Below are 20,484 nucleotides of genomic sequence, written 5' to 3' on the forward strand. Positions count from 1 at the left end.
ACACCAGGCCAACAGGAGACTGACCTCTTTGCCGGTAAGCTGACTCGTGTGTGGGAGATGAGGCCTATTGGTGGTGTCTCCGCATATTATGGTTTGACCGAAGGGCCTCCAAGGTGCAGTTCGTTGGTGTATAGCAGTGGAATCAAGGGGACAGCCACAACCTTGGGGAGCACCAGTGTTTGCTGTGCGGGCTGTGAGAGATTGTGGGCCCACCTACTACTGATCCTGTTGGTGAGAAAGTCTGTATCCATGATCAAGTAGAGGGGGTGAATATTCATATGGTTCAGTTTGCTGTGGAGTAGGTCCCGGGATGATGGTATAAAGGCAGAGCTTTAATCCACAAACGGAGTCTTTCGTTATTGTTCCGATTGTCCAGGTGTTTGAATGAATGAAGTGCAATGGTTGATTGCATCATCACTGAGTCGGTTGATCTATTGCCAAATTGGAAGAGGGTCCATGAGGTTTCAAAGTGGATGCTTTGAGGATAAGAGAGAACAAAGCGATTTCAAATACTCATGACTACAGAGGTGGAGCAAACCGGTCTGTAGTCATTTTAAAGCAGGTGACTGGGCTTTTTCCGGCACCGGATGATGACCAGCAGATTTTAATCAGCAGTGTATCCATAGTCTCTAATGACTGATTAAAAATGCCGTAAATACTGTGGTCCAGCTCACTGCACAGTGCCTAAGGTAAGCAGTGACCACCATGTTCTGGCCACACGCTTTCGCTGATGTTCTGACCTTTAAAAAAAGCCTCCGAACCTCATGCCGTGATGCGAATGGTGCAATGGGTTGGGGTGGCGGTGGTGGGCAGTGTAGAGGGGGGCAGGGGGAGTCGAGTGGGGGGAACCCCAGCGGACTTCAACCTAGTGCAAACACATTGAACTTATCTGGTAGATTGGGGTCGTGGAGGCTGGTGGGGGGGGCGTTTGGTAGCCGCGTGGCGATTGTAGGCCCTTCCAGACAGCTCTGATGTTCTTATCTCCGACCTGTTTTTGTAATCCTGGCCTTATTAACAGCGCTTAGCCGTGCTGATGGCGTTTCTGAGTGTGTAATTTGGCCTTGGTGTAGGCACCTTGTCTCTGCTCCTGTGGGCCGCCTCCTTCTCTCTCCTCCGTAGCCCTTACTTCCTTATTGAACCCTGTCTTACTATTCCCAATAAATGAAAATAGATGTCCTGGGAATGCATAGTTCCTCACAGAAAGTAGATGTAGCCGAGCATGGTTCTACATACTCATCAAAGTTATTGCATGCCAATTTAATAGTTTCCCCATCCTGTATTGTCAAAACAGGCTTGCATTGTTTTTCAATTCAGCGGGTGTCCATTTCCGTCAACCCTCTTAATCGGTTTTTTGTCTTTTGAGTAGAGACCGGTATGTGGTTATGATTTTAATCACAGCATGATCCCCCATTGCCTAGAGGCGCACGCGTCCCAAGCACATATGCCTCTTTGATGGAAGAATAGATGAGCAAGAGTCCGTTCTTCCCCCCTGGTGGCACAGCGCCCTACCTGAGGGATTTGGGAAGTTCGACTCAGATCAGTGTGGTTGAAAATCACCCCTGACCATTACAGTGGAGTTGGGGAACTTATTCTCCCACTTCTGTAATATGATCAGCTACACGCTGCTGGCTGCGCTGTTTCGGCATGAGCCTGTGGCTGAACGTAACACATGCAAGAATAATGGATGATATTTTCCCTAGGTGAGTAAAAGGTTGCAGTGTATGGCCAGCAATTCCGATCAGGGGAACATAATTCAGCAATGACTGTTAAATCGCTACACCATCGCTACACAACATAAAAGCAGACACACTCCGCCTTTTGGTGTTTCCCGGTGGCTGTTGCGCTTCGCGGTCCGCTCTAAAGAGCCGATAACCGGGTAGGTTTCAACCGCCGAATCAGGAATAGTTGGAGTGAAGCCAGGTTTTTCCGTCATAGCAGAACGCAGCAATATCGAATAAATCCTTGTCCGTCTCCAACCGAAGTTGGAGCTCATCCAGCTTGTTGCTGAGTGATCTTCACTTAGGGCCAGTGCTAGCCCAGTAAAGTGGCACGGAAACCCTTTCTTTCTTTCTTCCCCAAAACGTCCGACGCAGCCGCTCGATTGTTCCCCCTCGCTCTGCTGCGGGGGAGTGCCTCCATTGGACGAGCTTCTCGAGTTTTTCTATGGGCTACAATCCGTTGTTGAGATTCCTGATGGATATCCGCATAAATAACCAGCAATGTTAGGGCGGACTAAGGGATGATGTTCCGGCACTGATGTTTAGAAAATATTTCACTCTGGAGTAGGGAATGTTTCATAATCGCACCCACGTAGACATAACACGGACAAACAACGTACAAACTTTCCCTCCTGCACGAATCTCCCTCCGCCACACAAGTCGCACTGCACCAACAGATTTAGAAGGCAGACCAGATATTTACCATTTTGATGAAAGGTTATGAAACCATTCTTTTGTATGTGCACATGATTCTGGCCAAATAGGACAAAGGGCCTGTAAGTAAATAAATGCATTCCATTTTGATTTTAATATAAAATTAAGTGGAGCAAGAATCAATGAGATTAAAGGCTGTCAACCCTTTTACATCTACATGTACCGTCTTTTCATAACTTGTCCATTTCTAATCATTTTTATGCACTCATTTCACTATTTTATTTGACAAATTCTCAGTTAACACCAAAAACCTAATGGCCTTTGTTAGCCAGACCATTATTATGCCTGACATCCCAAATGGTTTCATGACTTTGGTATGCCAGCTTAACCGGTTAAAAAAGAGTCTGAACCAGGTTTACCTCATTATTTTCACCAAGGGCTGAATTTCTGCCAACAATATTGGCTGTGTGTGTGCCTTATATGGTTTAAGATGCAGAGCACCAATTCCGTTATGGGTGACCATCTTGGCTAAATGTCAGGACTTTCACTTCATTCCAAGCCAGGCCACTACATTACATTAATAAGACTAATAATAATAATAATAATAATATAATTATATAATATTAGATATATATATATTATAGTTATTATATATATATATATATATAATATATATATCTATTATTATTATTATAGTATTATACTAATTATATTATTGTTGCTTAATAGTTAAAATAATCACAAATGGTCCACAAATAAATATTTCAGACTTTTTTCCCACAGTAGTCTGTTTTATTCAACCATTCTGAAAATTTTTTGCATTAGATACAGGGGAATTTGCCTGTTGAATATTAAAGTGTCATATGATTCTGCTAAAAAGAACCTTATTTTGTGTATTTTATGTAATGTGTTTATGCGTTAATGTAAAAACCACATTATTTCCACATCCTGTACATTATTGTTTTCTCCTCTACACCCGCCTCGAACCGTCAATTTTCCAAGGCTCACTCTCTGAAAAGCGAGGTGTGCTGTGTTGGCCGCTATCCAGCATTGTTGTGATTGGCCGAATGCCTCAAGAGTGGATGGAAATGGTTACCGCCTCTTACATATTGTGATGCCTTGTCCACGGAGCGATGAGACATAAACATAAAACCCATGATAAACATAAATAAACATTGATTGTGGAGGCAAACACCAAGTAGTTTTGCTTCTCAATTAAACGCATCAACACTGATTCCTTATGTGAGCAGGACCGGAGGCCTGGAGTGGGGCGCCTTTTCTGGGTGAGCCATGGCCGGCTTTGAAATGAGCAGAGTCGGGCGCTTGAGAACAGTGTGGCAGGACGGATCATGAAGAGCGTACCTTGGTCTTGCAGCAACCCACATGTGATACCCCGTTGCTAGACACCCGCGTCATCCTGTTGAAGCCGGTCGGTGATCCCAGTGCAAGTTTTATGTATTCCTCACGACAGCAGGATCAGCTCCATGCATGATGAAGCGGATAGCGTCTCTTTTGGAGCCAACAAAGTGTTTCGCTTTCAAATAAACACACAGCGTCTACACGAAATGGGGCGGCAGCAACAACAATACAACCAATGTGAATAATGGTAACACTTCTTCTTCTTTGCGTGGACATCTAGTCGGCCTTATGCAAATCTTCCCACATACTGACTTACATTATATGTGGGGCGTGTTAGAACGCACTGTTTGGGGGGGGGGGGGGGTTTGGATGGGTTAGTGGACAAGTATCAACTGTTATAAAGAATATCTCTTTGATTTGAGACTTTAGTCTTTTGCAACTTTACAGATCTTCTTTATTCCACCTAAGCTTTAACCTCCAAAGCGAAAGTAAATTTTGAAATCGGCATCAGCTGACCCCTTTAAAAGCACCTGTCAAATCACTGTGCCTGCTCAATCTCCAGACTGATCTCTTCTCTCTTTTCCTAATGGCAGATTCGTATATTGATTTCGTCATTGTCAGCATTAATAGTTTTATACATAGATTTTTTGGGGGGAAAAAACCGTAACACCATGTGCCCAACCAGATGCAAACGCATGTAATAAAAAAATAATCTTTTACTGTTTTTTGTCCTAACCACCCACAACAGCGACAGGTGACAATAAGTGACACAGATTCTATTTCAGAATTTTTTTTTTTTTTTTTTTCTGCATGGCGTTGGCAGGAACACATGACAGTGATAATCTCAGGTAATGAGAATGTGCTTTATTCAATGTTAAAAATATCTAATGTGAGTTTTGAATATTATTTTGCATGCTCATTATAGCCATAGTGAAGCAACCATAGATATTTTAACCCCAGATCTTGAAAATAATTAAGCAAACTTGTACATTGAAACCGTGAACCACTGGCGAACCAACACGTGTATTCCATACAAAGATGGGATCAGTCACTCACTCACAATCAAAACTGTCCAGTTCCATTCACATTTGAAGCTATATTTTCCGTGCCACTTTCTTTCTTACACTTGCCTGTTTTTTTTGCTGCACAACCACAGTCGTACTACACGGGACATGAACAAAGCAGTGCAAATCATTTGAACTTGTGTCAGAAGTAATAGAAACGAGTCAGCAGTTTGGCTGTCGGGGATTTTTAGAGAGTTGCCCGAGCCCGACGTATCCATTGTAGACAGCATCACCTTTATGATAATGGCATCCTATTGTATTTTTGTTGCACACCATCGGCGCCATGCTGCGTCGCGCGGTGTAGACAAGATAGTTAAAGGATTAGTTCACCAAAATAAAATTCGTCATTAATTACTCACCCTCATGTCTTCTATGAAACCCGGAAGACCTCTATTCATCTTTGCAACACAATTAAGTGTGCTTTTTTATGGAATCTGACAGCTCTCTGACCCTCCCAATACAGCAAGGGACTACCACGTCACTGTTCAGAAACGCAGCAAGGAGATCTCTAACATACATGTGACATCCTCTCCAAAATGGCGCTATGTGACAGGGCTGAGACAATTGTTGAATAAAGTCGTTTTTTTTTTTCTTCTTTTGCGCACAAAAGTATTCTCCGTAGCTTCATAATTTAGGTTGAACCCCTGATGTCACATGGATTGTTTTACCGATCTCCTTGCTACTTTCTGGACCGTTGATCGTGTCCTAGGGAGGTCAGAGAGCTTCAGAATGCATCAAAAATATCTAATTTGCGTTCCGAAGATTAACGAAGGTCCCTTACGGTTTGGAACGACATGAGGATGCTAATTACTGACATGAATTTTCTAACCCTTTAATCTCCCTTTCTGATGCTGCATTGAATTTTCATGCCCCATTATTTGAAATTAGCGCGGGCCAAACCTTTTCTCTCACGGCAAGAGGTGCCTGCGGCTGCCTATTGAGGAACCGCCCCTGGGTCTAAACACTTGGTTACTGAATTTCTGAAACTGAACTGAAATGACTGAAAGAGGATCAAACTCTTACAGTACAGTACAGTTATCCTTTGTAACGATATATTATTTATATATTGACCCTGATAGGGTCTAATAGGGGTTTTAAACACTTAACACAACTTAAAAATCTAAAGATTATTTCTACACTATTTTAACAATTACCCACTGTTTTATCCTGCTTTAATTTGGTATCCTGTTGCAAATCAGTACAAACACATATGTTGAATGAAAACTGCAGTGACCATAAATGTTAGTCGACCCATAATCCAGTTTACAGCTGATGCCCCACTATGAGATAGGACTAAAAAGATAGGACATATTCTGCGATTGAAATTGGCGTGCAGGTCATACTGCGTGAAAGGATGTGGATGATCATCGGACCCTCATGCTGTTTCAAAACACAAAGCACTAGCACGGCATGACTCTTTAAACACAGCCCCAAGAGACAAGCTGTCCTTTTATCCTGTATCTGAAATCTGCTACAAACAACCACTCTTAGAAAAAATCTATAGGAACACACTTATTCGGGCCAAAAGTTTGTGGGATTGCTACTAATTTCCCCATTATAGATGAACATTCATATCAATATTTGCTAATTTCCTTCTAGTCTGCTGGAAAAATATTTACCGTAAAATTGCTCTGTTTTATATATAGGTTGATAATCGTTTTAACAGGCTTTCCAAAGCTCAACATCACTACATTTTAAAGACTGGATCCCAATTTGTATTCCAGTTGTACATTATATTGATCCACTGCAGAGTGAATATATTAATGGTAGGGATGTAATGATTAACTGCGCGCCGTTAAAAAACTTTCAATTATGGGTAGGAGGTTTATATGAATGTTATGTCGAGGAACATCTGTCTTTAGAAAAGTTTAGATGTTTTTTTTTTTTTTTTTTTTTTTTTTCATCTTGCTGCTGTATGATCCTATTAAAGTTCTAAGCAGCAGCACCTGCTTTGTTTACAGCGGAACCAAGGAAACGCTTTAATGCACCTCGGAAGAAGTAATATGCGTCTTTTCAGCTCCGTCTGCTGTTTCTGTTTCATGCAGGATATTTTTTTATGTAAGTTTTCACAAACTGAAGTCAAATCATTCTGTTTTTTTTGCTTCAAAGTTCAATTATACATCTTTTATATTAAAAACTGCTCATGTTGCATGTATGCAGCATCTTTTTGGATAATGAAAAAATGCAAGTGATTGCCTGACTATTTAAATGACAAAGCCTGATTTTTGTTTAGATGAAGGATTCTAATTATTTGTGTTAACTTATTTATTTTAGTTGGGCCTTTTTTTTTAAGATTTAAATTGAGTTGTTGTTGTTATTTACATTCACATTATATTTGAATTGTGTTATTGTAGTACACCTTTGTTCCAAAGCAACTTACAAAGAGACAACGAAGTCAATCAAAACCAACAAAAGAGCAATAATATGCAAGTGCTTCAATTTTGTTTAAAATTTGTTTCAATTTCAATTTGACACAGAAAGCAGCATTTTGTCCAAGTCAATAATAAAAGGAACATTTAATTTATAATTGCGTACTTAAATCTCATTTGTACAAAAAAAAAAAAAAAAAACATGAATTGAATCGAATCGTGAAATCAAAATTGTGAATCAAATAAAATCGTGACTTGAGCAAATCATTACATCCCTATTAAACGGATAGTTCAAGGTGTAAAATTCGGTAGGATAATCCATGTTCAAACCCTTAGCACACCCTCAGCCCCAACCTAATCAATTTCTAGCGTGTATTAATATTCACAGTTTCTTTGAGCTCCATACCCGCGATGATTGATATCCACAGACACAAACGTAATCAAAGAGGCATGTGTGTAGCAAACAGATTTCATAAGGGGCAGAACATGCATAAGAGGTTTTCACTGCTCTCCTCCCACCAGTTAATTCTGTCCCCAAAGGTCCACATTTAATAACACATTTTCTCTTTTCTACCAATTCATCTATCTTTGTGTAATGGATTGGCAATTACATAAATGAATAGACAGACCTGTTGAACACATCCCTCCAGCACGCTCTTGATTGATGGCCCGCATTTATTTACAGAAAAAAATAACACTTTTTCTATAATAATTTTCAAAGAGTGAAAAATACCTAAGGGACCATCATATCTTTTTAAAGCTTCTGTATATTCAGAAAATTGTCTCAAACCTTTCAGACAAATACTGTTAAATAATGATCACATCAACAGTGGTCACTAGTTTGCCTGCTTGATCTGAAACTTTACAAATGCGGCTCATGTAACTCTAAGAAAAGCAGAATAATATCATTATTTGGCCATTAATTACCATTTGTTTGCACTTTTCAAACACAAATTATGAACAAAATGGTCATTATTAACAGATTATCAATCCACGTACATTAAAAAAATATGAAAATGTGGGGAAAAAGTTGTTTCTAGAGTTTGTAGAGGTTGAGTGAGTTATTCTACTATTTAGTGCATAAAGTTCCATTCATAGACAGTAGCTATATCACTTAACATGCACACTATCTTTAAAAAGCAACACTCTGCCAGGCACACTGCAACAACTGGACAAGAAAACAAGGATTACGAAACCCTCTTATATCCTCTGCTCTTGATTGCTCCTCTTTTTAAAATATTCTGGCTAATTTAATAATGCATTCAGATAGGAATAAGAACGTAGCACCTCCTCAAATCAGTTACGTCTTTTACTATGTCAAAACTCCTTCACAGAGTTCCCCTAAGACATTGCAAGAGTCTAACCAGCCCTAATTAAAATATGAATCAGTTTTCATTCAATTAGTAAATATTCATGAGTATTAAATAGTTTGCATAACTAGTTGAGTAGCGACTACTTCAACCACTATCGGCAGTGGCCGGGTGTGGTAAAAATTTGAAAAAAGCTATTGAGTAGCCTACTCAAGTGTGGTACAGTGGGCATGTAATTGAACACCAATTTTCCAGGCCTGGTTTTTAGGGGGTGCTAGTGTAACCCCTCTACCCGACCTGCTCGGACTGGGACTCGATTAAGCGGTTTTCATCATGGGAGGCAGCACACTACACAAACAAGGACCACTAAAGGACTGCAGCCTCTAGCGTCAGTCACTAGTTCGTCCTCTTTGAGATCCAGGGGAGTGAGGTTTACCCTGAACAGTTTTTTTTTTTTTTCTTACAAGCTGGCCTTTTTACAGTCACGGGGTCATGGCACCAATACACTCGACCCATCCAGTGGAATTTAAACCTGCCATTTCTGGGCACCGGGACCATGCCACGACCAAGGGACAAGAGGTGTCAGGGAGGACAAGGCGAATAGCAAATTAAGGACTATTTACATTTTGTGTTATTGTTGAGTGAAGTGTGTGAGATACAAAACTTTTGTATTGGCATGCATAGATTCATTCAATCAATTCAATCAAAGAGGTGGCATGTTTATGGTTACAATTTTGCAAACCAACACCTCAAAAAAAAACAAAAATTCCAGGGCACGGCCCATCATTATGATCCATTTGCACAAAACTTTCATATTTTTGTTGTATGACTACTAGGAGATCATTGAAAAGAAATAAGCCAAGTTCTGTCAAACCTCAACAATCAATTAAAACATCAATACTAATAAATGTTTAAGCCACTACATCATGTATAATGCTATAATAAAACCATCATAACCCCACCCCCTCAAAAAAAAAGAAAAAGAAAAGAAGTTCTTTTAAGCTATTCTTCAAAAATTATTACTGTGATGAGTGTGATCAAATACTCTTACCCTTCCAATAACACACTCTCTTCTTCTTCGCCCACAATCTGACGACTACGACTCAACACATGCTGCTATTAGCAATGTAATAACAACTAAAGCCATTTTGAGTTGGCAGCCAGCAAAGACAATTTTTTTGTTGTGTGTGGTTTTTTTGGTTGTTTTGTTTGTTTTTGTTTTATCCAATCTAAGCTTTTACCAGAATCTCTGCCTGTCTGGTAAAAAAGTAGCTTGTTGTTTGGGCAGAGGCAATGCCCCATGATGCATTGCACTGATGGCCAGATTCCACTCTATTGTCTACATCAAGGTGTTAGAACCCAAAGCGGCTCTTTGGGATCATAACTGCAGCATTTCCCTCAAAAACCGAGTGTGCTAAAGAAGCTTTAACAATCCCTCCTCTTATCCTTGATCCGTGGGACACTGCAGAGCTAAAAAAAAAAAAAAAAAAATCCCCTGATAATTTTCACAACAACTGTCCCTCGAAATTGCTGTAATTATCTCCATACTGTAACCATTTCAGAAGCTGTTTTTCAAATTGAGGCCAGAAACATACAGGAAAATGAATCTGAAGAAGCTTTTGGTTATGCCACAATTGCATGCACAATTGAATTATTAAATCCAGTCATCTAAAAGTAAAAGTCCCAGGTTAATAATCAATAAACACCTTCTGTGCGCATTCTGCTGATTATCCACAAAGAAGGAGTTCATGAGGGTATTACACAGGAATGTGCAGGTAGTATATTTGCTAAAGCCCCCCACTTGTTGGGTTGTGTTGCAGTGGACCTGCACTGTGAAAAAGCCCCCCGAACTTCATCAAAAACTATATTCAACAACCTTTATAACCGGCAAATTTTTGTGTAAATTATTTTATGTGCAGTGAACTTCATATTAACTGAGATTCAAATAGTATGTGTTACTTTGTAACAAGATCCATTTGTTAGAATCACAGGGCTGCAGGGAGACTGCCAAAAATTTTGAAAAAAAATAAATAAATAGGGCCGATTTGTGCCAGAGCAAATCATCTTTTGGCATTAAAATAGCAACTTGAAAAGGGCTATGGACCACGTTATTTTTGCATCTGACCTATTGAAATAGGCATTTGTAGGAGTTTCCCGTTACAGACGCTAAAATTTATGGGAGGAGAAGTATTAAAATAAATCGCGCAACACGATTTTACTTGACATTTGGTTTGTCAAATTACTGGTAGTATATTAACACCATTATTTAATGCCCAAAAAAGTAGTGTCTTTAAAGTCCAGGCGTAATTTGCCCCCTGCTTCTTGGTAGATTGCACTGGTCATTATGAAAATGATCTGGCGGTTCTTTTTCTTTTGCGCAACACATTTTCCATGCACATTTTTTTCCCTCCCAATGGCGCTTTTATAGAATTGTGCTCTAAAGCTAATATAAATCTGGCCCTTAATGTTGAAAAAATTCACAGTAAACGTGTCAACTATCTTTGCATGCAAATATTTAAACTGAGTACATAAATTTGCTCAATATAAGTACTATACTTAATAACATCAATATCAATAAACCCATTTTATTTCATCACAGTTGTTAAACAGGTATATTGTTTAGGACTTGTAGTACTCTCAAAATAGTGTGTAATTGTAAAAGTCTATTCCAGTTTCATTGTCTTGCCCCAAATGTCCAGTGTTGTTATTGTTAACTCAATACAAAAATTGTATAATATTTTTATTATTAATTGCAATAAAGCTGAAAAAATATTTGATGAGAAGCTTAGACCTTAAAAAACTTAAAAAATAGAACATGTTTCCTTGGAAATGCTAAACTAAAAAAAAAGCTGTAATACTAAAATTACTGAAAACAAACAAACATTAAATTAAAAATAGATACATAATCACAGTTTCAACAGAGCTGAGCTTGAACTAAACACATGAAAACACATATGAGATAATTTTCTATACAACAAGCCTAAACACACTCTACAAGTGGACAGATACAGAGGGTTTGTGTAAATAAAATCAGGCTAGGCCTCTCTGAAGATAGTGGTATCAGTCTTGAGTCAACATATGGGCTCTAATCCCAAGCCTCGCTCTGAAGGGTAGGAGCTGCCCCAGGAGAGAGGGCACACGCACCCCGCCAAAACACACCACGTCCCACTGTCTGCTCCTTCTGTTCAATTACAGAAACAGCCAGACAGTAAACAGGAGCTTGCAAGAAAACCCTGAGTAATGCATGCAATCTTCTATACACATCAACCCCAGTTTACACTGACAAAGCAAAAAGTAGTACAACAAAACCAGTGATGAAGCTATTGTGGCCTCGACATCCCACATCCCAAAAAGACCTTATTAAAAATATAAGAACTGGAAAATATCTGCAAACAAAAAACAAAAACAGAGGTCTGTCATGCAAAATTTGCAGCTCTCTTGATTTTATGAAATCCAATTATCCATTATACGCCCTGTTGAAGGGAAACTGGCATTTCGTCAATAAATGCCATCTAAATGAATCCACAGCTCCTGGATAACTAAACAGCCTGATTGATGTGTCATTAGGTTAAACACGCATTCAAAACATTCTGGTGACATTTTTGCAGCAGTACAATTGAGACGGACGTGCTACCATAATTGCTAGGGAGGCACCAATCAGGATTTTAAAGGGTCGTGAAACCCCAAGTGCGACTACTTTTTCGGACATTTTATCAGAATTGTTTGTGTTGCACATCATAGAAACGGACGAATAAGCCTTAAAACAAAAGTTATCACATGAGGTGCCAACAGCACATTCATATATATGTTTTCCACGATGCACCAGTTCAAATGGGCTGTGCAAATTTTAATATTTAGTTTTAACTCGAATGGAGCGAAATGAAACTGTCTGAACCCGAAGTTTGTCTATTATGTTTCCTCCCCACCCCCACCCCATCCCCCAGTCAACCCAGTTACTCAGCACACCACCTTTTTAGAATTTTTTTAAACTGTGGTGAGAACTAACCAGTGCTAAAACAGGGGGTTTCATTACCCTTTAACAGCTAATACAGATCATTTTATTTATTAATTTATTGTTTGTTTGTTTGCTTGCTTGCGATTACCCGCTATCAACTTATATTTAAGCTCTCCGCTTATGGTCAACTGTTAACTGCTAATACGAAGGCTGTCCCTCTGTTTTGTTTGATAAAAACTACTTTAGGCTGGTTACATGATAATCATAATGAGCTAAATAAAAAGACCAATAACAAAATAAAATAATCTTATTAAAAAAAGAAGAAAAAAATCATACCATATGTGCTTCAGGACAATGAGGAAAACAAACATACCAGAGGTTAATGTCAAAGTGATATTATATTAATAATACTACAGTAGGTGTAAATAAATGTCGATTTTTTTTTAATTGGTCAGATTTTATTATTATTATTATTGATCATACTATATATAGTTTCATTATTTGTTTATTATACAGTAAAACTTGTATATGCAATTATGGCTTATTAACAAAATACACCCCGGCCTTTTTCATTTAGTTCCTCTTTTTTTTTATGTGTTGTTTCAATGATTAGAAACACTCTCTGTGTGGGAGAGGCATGTGTGAGAACTGAACAGCTTGCTGAGTTAATGCCATTTGCTATAATAATCACATTGGTGATGACGTGAATCGTAATATTGAAAGTCTTAAAAAAAGGCTTGTGTCTTCATGGATGTATCTGTAATTGGTTTATGTGATTGGTCAAGGTTAGGCCACAGAACTGAGTACATAATTCCAAATCAAGACAGCCCAATCAATAAGAACATCCGTATAATTTACCTACTACCTATTCTTTTAGGTTAAATGGATAGTTTCACCCAAAAAGAAAAGTCTGTCATTAATTACTCACCAAATCTGAAAAGACATTCATTCATCTCCAGAACCAAATTAAGATATTTTTTGATGAAATCCGCAGGCTTTTTTTGACCATACATTAAGACAGCAAACGCAACTATCCAAGGCCCAGAAGTTAAAAAAAAAAGTCCATGTGCCATCAGTGGTTCAAACAAAAAAAGTATTCTCGTAGTTTTCATAAAATTAAGGATGAACCACTGATGTCCACATAGTGTTAACAATGTCCTTGCTACCCTTTGCTGGGCCTTGAACATTGCGATTTTAATTTAATTCAAAATATCGTTAATTTGTGTTCCGAAGATGAACCTTCTGGTCTTATGGGTTTGGAACAACATGAGGGTGAGTAATACAATGACAGCCATTTTCATTTTTGGGCCAAACAATGCCTTGAAGGTACGGTCACATTAAAAAAAAATGTTTTTGGTCAAAAAAGTTTCATTATAAACAGGGTAGTCATGTATGAAGAATAGCTCACATGAAAGTCCACTTTCAAACCAAGCAGCTTTCTGTTGGGACAATGCAGCAAAATCCATTGTGGAATCTGTGTGAGGAAATCTTTCCCCTCTCACACAAAATTCACAAAATTATAGGGATTCTTGTTGAAATGACTGGATTTTGTAGACAAAAAAAAAAGGAGGGAAAAAAAGCAGAACAGTAAAATATGACCACACCTTTAGCTTTTTTAAAAAATTTATATTTATCACAATAATTAAATAAATTATATGGAAAACACATGATAACATCAGATTCTAAACATCAAATCCAAATTAAGATAAAAAATATTCCAGTGTGTATAAAATATTGCTTTAAAGGAAACAGTAACCCAAAAATAAAAAATTATGTCATTTTACTCACACTCAAGTTGGCTTTCAAACCTGTATGAATTTCTTTTTCTTTTCTTCTTCTGAACACAAAAGAAAATATTTTTAAGAATCTGGGCAACCAAACAGCACTTTCTGGTCCCCACTGAATTCCACAGATTATTACCTCATACTATGGAAGTCTTCAGGGACCAACAATAGGGCTGTCTCGATAACCCCAGGATCGCAATACCGCAGTATTGACAAAAACAAACTGCAGAGGAATGCAAGAACACACAGTAACCGTGATTTTTGCATTTTCTTTTTTTCATTCATTATGCCCTTCTCGTTAACACTTTGTGCATGTGTACTGAAAGTATTAAATAAGTTAGTAAGTAAATATCATAATGTGTACCATTCTGATTTGTACAGAGGCTCTATAGATTTGCACTTAACAAGGCTAAACACACAGCGATTGAGAGAGAGATCAACTGAGCATGTGCGATTACTTGCCGGTCATGTATATTTGTGAAAATAGGTTGTCATGTCCGAGGAAAGCCAAATCTCTGTCTTAGCATCAACGCATTGCCTCTGGGCAGCTAATCCTTCTAACTAGGGCTGTGCGATTAATCGAACAATCGTAATAAAATCATGATTTGAGGCATGCGCGAAATCTAAATCGCTTTATAGCACGATTTTTCCGCGGTCCCGACCTCCCGCAGTATGCTATCTGATCCAATCAGAATGCAGCGAACCTAAGTGGAGCGCGAGAACAGGACTGGGCATATGCCTAACTCCAAGTTCACACCACTCTGTCTGTGATGCGTATTTTTTCCATGTTAATGGATCAGAACGTTCAAACTGCACACGGTAAAAGATGTGAACAGAAAAGGTTAGGAAATCGAAAGGTGCGAAAAGAATGAATATCTAGCGCATGAGGATAGATGAGAGAGTTGTGATGCTTGAGTGACGTGAGTGAGTGAGAGGAGATCATGTTTTAAGTGCACGTACTCTCTCGGACGAGAGGCAGCGTGTATCTGAGCACGCGGTGTCTGGTTTTGTGACAAAGCAAAGGAAATGATTGCGTGCAAGCGGAGAGATTCGCGTGCCCGAGGCATTATCGGTTAATCGCGGGGTGAGCTTTCGCGTTTACAATCAGACTCGCTAGGGGGGTCTCGCTGCTGCTTCTGAACCGCTCGCACACATATACTGTACCTACGCACTGGCGCAAGACACGGCGACGTACGCGGTGAACCTTTGGCAATAAATATATTTCAGCAACCTGGAGGCACCGATACAACCGTAGCTCACTCTATGAACAATGAACATGCATGGCATAAAAAAAAAAAAAAAAAGCCCTGGGGACACGTAAGGTGGTTTTATTTTATTTTATTTTATTATCTTTTTTTTACCCATATGTCTAGACATTTTGGTTGTGCATCTTTTAACTTAGTGATATATTTTGACTGTATGTCTGTTGTAGAGGCATGTTACAACGTTGTTTTGATAAAGCGCTTTAATTGCTTTTTGTTTGGTTTTGTTTGGAAATATGTTTCGTACGTTTTATACTGGAATGCATTTATTGGACTTTTAAAGCATGTCTGTGTGTGTTATAATCCAATCGTGATTATAAAATCGCAAACAAATGCAAAATTGATCCAAAAAATCCGTGATAGGTTTTTTTTTGGTCATATTGCACAGCCCCCCTTTTTGTACCCCTTGTTCAACGTGGCCCTCAAAGGTAAAAATGATTCAACAGCATGTTCATTACGTCTGCGTCTCCTTGAATGAATCAGCATTTTTTGAACGTGGTAGTTGACTGGACACTCGGGACCGTCTAGAACGCACGTAGGTGGACAAATATCAATAGAAAGTCTCTTGTCCAGGTCAGATTTGAGGATCAGTAAGGGCACCAAACTTGTCTATACATATCGTGAGCTAACCAACAGCTAAACGATACTTATTGTCAGGTTATGTTCTGTAAGTGGATAGTTAATTTCGCTGTCCTGCTTTTCTGTTTACGTTACTTTCCTGGTTTCAATTGCTACTGTTGGTTTCGGTTTTCAGTGGTTTCTGAAGGATGACCTTGTTATAACACACAACACACACCACACACACACCACACACACACACACACACGACACGACATCTATATATAACATATTATATATATAATATATATATCGTAGATAGATAGCTAGATATACAGCGATATTACAGCCCATTACGTCGCAATTGTTGAGCCACTCAAAATTACTACAGCCAAGGGAAATGATTCCTTCACCGCAGCAGCCCTACGCCAAACAACTTGGTGGTGTACCCACACTTTCTTCAAAATATCTTCTTTGTTCTGGGTTCAACAGAAGAGAGAGTCATACAGAATCAGTGATGGAGTAAATGATGACAACGATTTTCATTCTTGGGTGAACTCATACCTTTTAGAGTTTTTCTTGAGAGACCCGAGTTTGCCTTATAAATTAAATTATCCAAGACTATAAAGAAATTTGCGCATTTCACACAAAACATAGCAAAAAAATGGTTTGTACACACCACTCACTCTGGACACCAGCACCACTTGGCTGTATGCTCATAAAACCTCATAAAGATATTTTGCTGAGATTTAGAAAATCCGTCTGTCAACTCAAAGGGACGCACTATATTATAATCTTATTTCGTCCTGCCATTTGCACCACCGCCCCACTGGCAGCTGGCATTTGTCTTGTGAATGATGGTGATTTTGCGGGTTTATGAATTTAAGGACAGAACAAATGGTCACTCACAACCAAGGCTCGAGCGGGTAAGGGGCTGCTTGTGTGTGTGTGAGTATGAGCTGTTGGATAAATACACCCATGAGGGTGGTATTATGGTATTGTGTGTGTGATTATAGGATTGAACTGCCCGTGGCCTTGCTCCGCAAGCAGTTGCCAGGAAGCCGCACCCTCAAAGGTTCGGTCTCGGCCTATACATCAGTGCGTAATCTGCAAACACATTACTAGATAATTGGATCCATCTTTTGGCCACAGACAATCATCGTGGGGCAAAATATATGATGTGTATATGATTATGTTGTTTTTAAAATATCTTATATAGCCTCTGGGTCTGTCTACTATTCTTTAAATCCTCACAATAACAATATTAGTGTAGTCCGATACATGGCCTGGCCAGCTGTGCACATTTTCCTGCGGTTGCTACAAAAGCGATAAACAGTAAGTTCTCTTCCATGTCTTGTTCACGTTTTATGTCCTATGCAGCAAGCCACAACATGACAATGGCATTTTGTCAGATATCTTGGTTTCTATATTGCTGCATTGCCTCAGCCTGGTCCAATTTACTGGACCAATGTAGTCCATTCTACAGAAACATCAAACATGGACATGAGAATTTGCACTGTCTGCGCGCGAGAGTGTAAGAATCAAGACCACAAGGCTCCTAGAACAAATAACTAAAAATTAGCATGAAGCATCATGAAATCATGAAAATTTATTTTCTTAGTTTTATGGTCAATCAGTTGCAGTGCCATGCATTTAAGTTAATGAGAGACCCAACACATTTCCAAATACATCCTTAAAAAACCAAACTATGGTTGCAATTTTTTTATCATTCAGTGCACTCTGTGTTTCTTAAGACCATCGTTCCAGAGAGCATTTCACAAAATGCATGCAAAACGGTGTTGGACAGAACCACAGCTCTCGACCCGTGAGTAAAAAGCTTATAGTTTTTTGATGTGAACCTTAGGTACATTTCAGCACAATCTTACTCTTTTTATTGCATAAATAATACAAATTATATATTATATAATTTCTAGTAAAATGTAAAAAAGAATGAAAGCAGCGTTTCCTGAAGGGTTGCGCAGATGTGAATGCTCGCTCTAGCACCCGCCGGGGACTCCACGGAGTATGGCATGTAAGAGGGAACCTCCTTTTTAATTAAACAACATTTGAAAAAAGCAAAACAGTGGAGAAACATAAATATTATGCCCCTCATAAAACAGTATTTATTTTACAGCAATTAGTCGGACAATAATTTTATTTTTCAAACCAATTAATTAGCCGAAGTTATTACTCTCCACCACCTAAGCGCAATATCCTTAATAATGACAGCTTCAACATTATTCAATCCAACATGGTTCGAATGGGACTGATGTGTGAAAAAGTCACGTATGGGTTTAGGGAAACAGTTGTGACTCTAGCATATTTTTTCTCAAATGCGAAGCATTGTACTATAGTAGTTAATCAGCAGGCTACGTTTGCTGTATGGGTAACATGCCCCTAATTGGCTCTGTTTTGTGACACATTTTTTTGGGATTCACTGTGGACAGACAAAATTACTTGACACTGGGAATCTTCTTGTATCTTGAATAAATATGACTCTGTCAGCATGTTTCAGATCTGTATGTCAAAACAGTGCCTTAAGCAAGGCATCCATTGATAAATGGCCTCTCGTGTTCACCTTTGGGCTGTTTAATATTGTGTTTTATCATTATCAGCATCTAGGCGACATGAGTTACAGACATTGTCAACTAAAAATTAGTTTAGCTTGCAATCCAGCTAGCTGTTTTTGAACACAAGAATATCTGACAGTAGATTCACACAAAACACGACAAGGTTGTTGTACTTCAAGCTTGAACTCCTCTAATGACGGGAAAATCTATTATATAATCTACCTACAGGTATATGGGACATGATTACATGCTGTTGTTTTATTGCATTCTGTTTACTGAACTGCCACTATGTTAAAAAGACAGGCCTACATTATTACGGTTATGTTTTCAACTTTATGCATGCTTGCATGACTTTTTAATGTAAATCTCACTTTGCTCTTGGGTGATTATTGCCTTTAGGAAAACATGTGCTAGAACAGAAGATCTACCTTTCCTTTGGTCAAAGTTTTCCTGCCCTGACCGTGTTCACCTGCCCTCGCGTCTCTGCTGTCCCTAGTGGGGCTCCCACCTTTCACACTGCTTTTACCTGCACTGCTCTTTGTTCGCTGTCAGTATTGCGACTGTGGCTGTTTTCTGTACTGCTTCCACTCGTTCTCTCTTTGAAATCAGCCCGACATTCACTGTTGGGGCAGTCAAGCATAAATCTTTTGAAAAAAAAAAAGAGGGAAGTAAATGTGATTCCAAAAGTTCACACGGCTGGAAAGAAGAAATATTATATTTTTAAAAACTACATTGTGGCAAATATGAGTATCTCTGTCATCATCATTAGGTATATATTTGTTTTATTACTAATGAGGAGTTCTGCTTTCTTTTTTATGACAGGAAACAAACAATATGTGAGGTTACACAGGGGGAAAACATAGTAATAGTAATAATAAATAAAAATAATTTTAAAAGAATTCTAACCAATATGATATCATTAACGGTCCTTTAATTAATAGTGTATCAGCTATCTTGGTCAATGTTTGGAAATGAAATTTACTTTAAGATCTTTCCAATTAAAGTATTGTGAAAACAGAATAAACATCTTATCAGACTTAGGTGTGCCCCATATGAACCTCCAGCTGACTGGAAGCTAACAACTTTAAACCGGTATAGGCTACTATATAAACTCTGCAGTTAGTAATCGCCACGTTCTCCTTGAAGAATTATATGGTGAGAAATCTTCTGTCAATAATTTCGCTGGAGCTTACATAAAACATTTATGACAATTCAAGCATATAGACACTGATACTTTTTTCTGACAGATTTACAAATCACCTCACGTCCGCAAAAGCAATTTTACCTCTTGAAACGAATTATTAAGTAATTAAGTATCTATATCTCCCTCCAGTAAAAAATAAAAAAAAAATAAAAAAAAGAATAATAGTAAATAATAAAATAATAATAAATAAACTCACATTCAGTAACCTGATCTTGCTGTTGAGCTTCGCTTTGGTCGATATATTTGACTCCTTTGCTGTGGTCATTATACCAAATTACCACAGATCACAAGAGACTTCCCGTTTTGTGGAGGAGACAGCCTGCTGACCGGTTACACAGAGGAGAGAAAGATGCTGGGGGAAAACGGTTAGAAAATGCAGCAAAATCACAGTGACGACGTGAGAATTTGAGTTTCTAGAGTCCGTTCTTCAGAGGAACTGTGTCGCTCACTGTTGCTACATTACACAGAAACGAGCGGACGAGAGAAGGGAAAGAAAAAAACGGACACAAGAGAACACCGATCACAGCCTGGAAACCGACCACCGGTAGACTACGAGTGCAGCGCACGCGAGCTTCTCTCATCCCCCTTCACGCGCTTGCCGCCTTTTCACTCCCGCCGTCCAGGCACCAAGTGCGCACACACACGCGCGTGACTGCCCGCCTTTTTTGCACCTTCTG

General features: G+C 38.8%; 1 protein-coding gene across 1 annotated transcript in view; it reads right to left on the reverse strand.

The window, feature by feature from the left end:
- The window catches only part of LOC109049688 (dipeptidyl aminopeptidase-like protein 6), a gene marked incomplete at its 5' end in the record, with an annotated part of 189,900 nt that extends 169,818 nt beyond the window's left edge, over positions 1–20,082 (reverse strand). The window contains 1 exon segment of the mRNA XM_042752330.1: positions 20,014–20,082. Within this exon segment, the coding sequence (XP_042608264.1) occupies positions 20,014–20,082 (69 nt within the window).
- Positions 20,083–20,484: the final 402 nt, after the last annotated feature.

Source organism: Cyprinus carpio, chromosome B24 (assembly GCF_018340385.1).
Source record: "Cyprinus carpio isolate SPL01 chromosome B24, ASM1834038v1, whole genome shotgun sequence".
NCBI classification, from domain to species: Eukaryota; Metazoa; Chordata; class Actinopteri; order Cypriniformes; family Cyprinidae; genus Cyprinus; species Cyprinus carpio.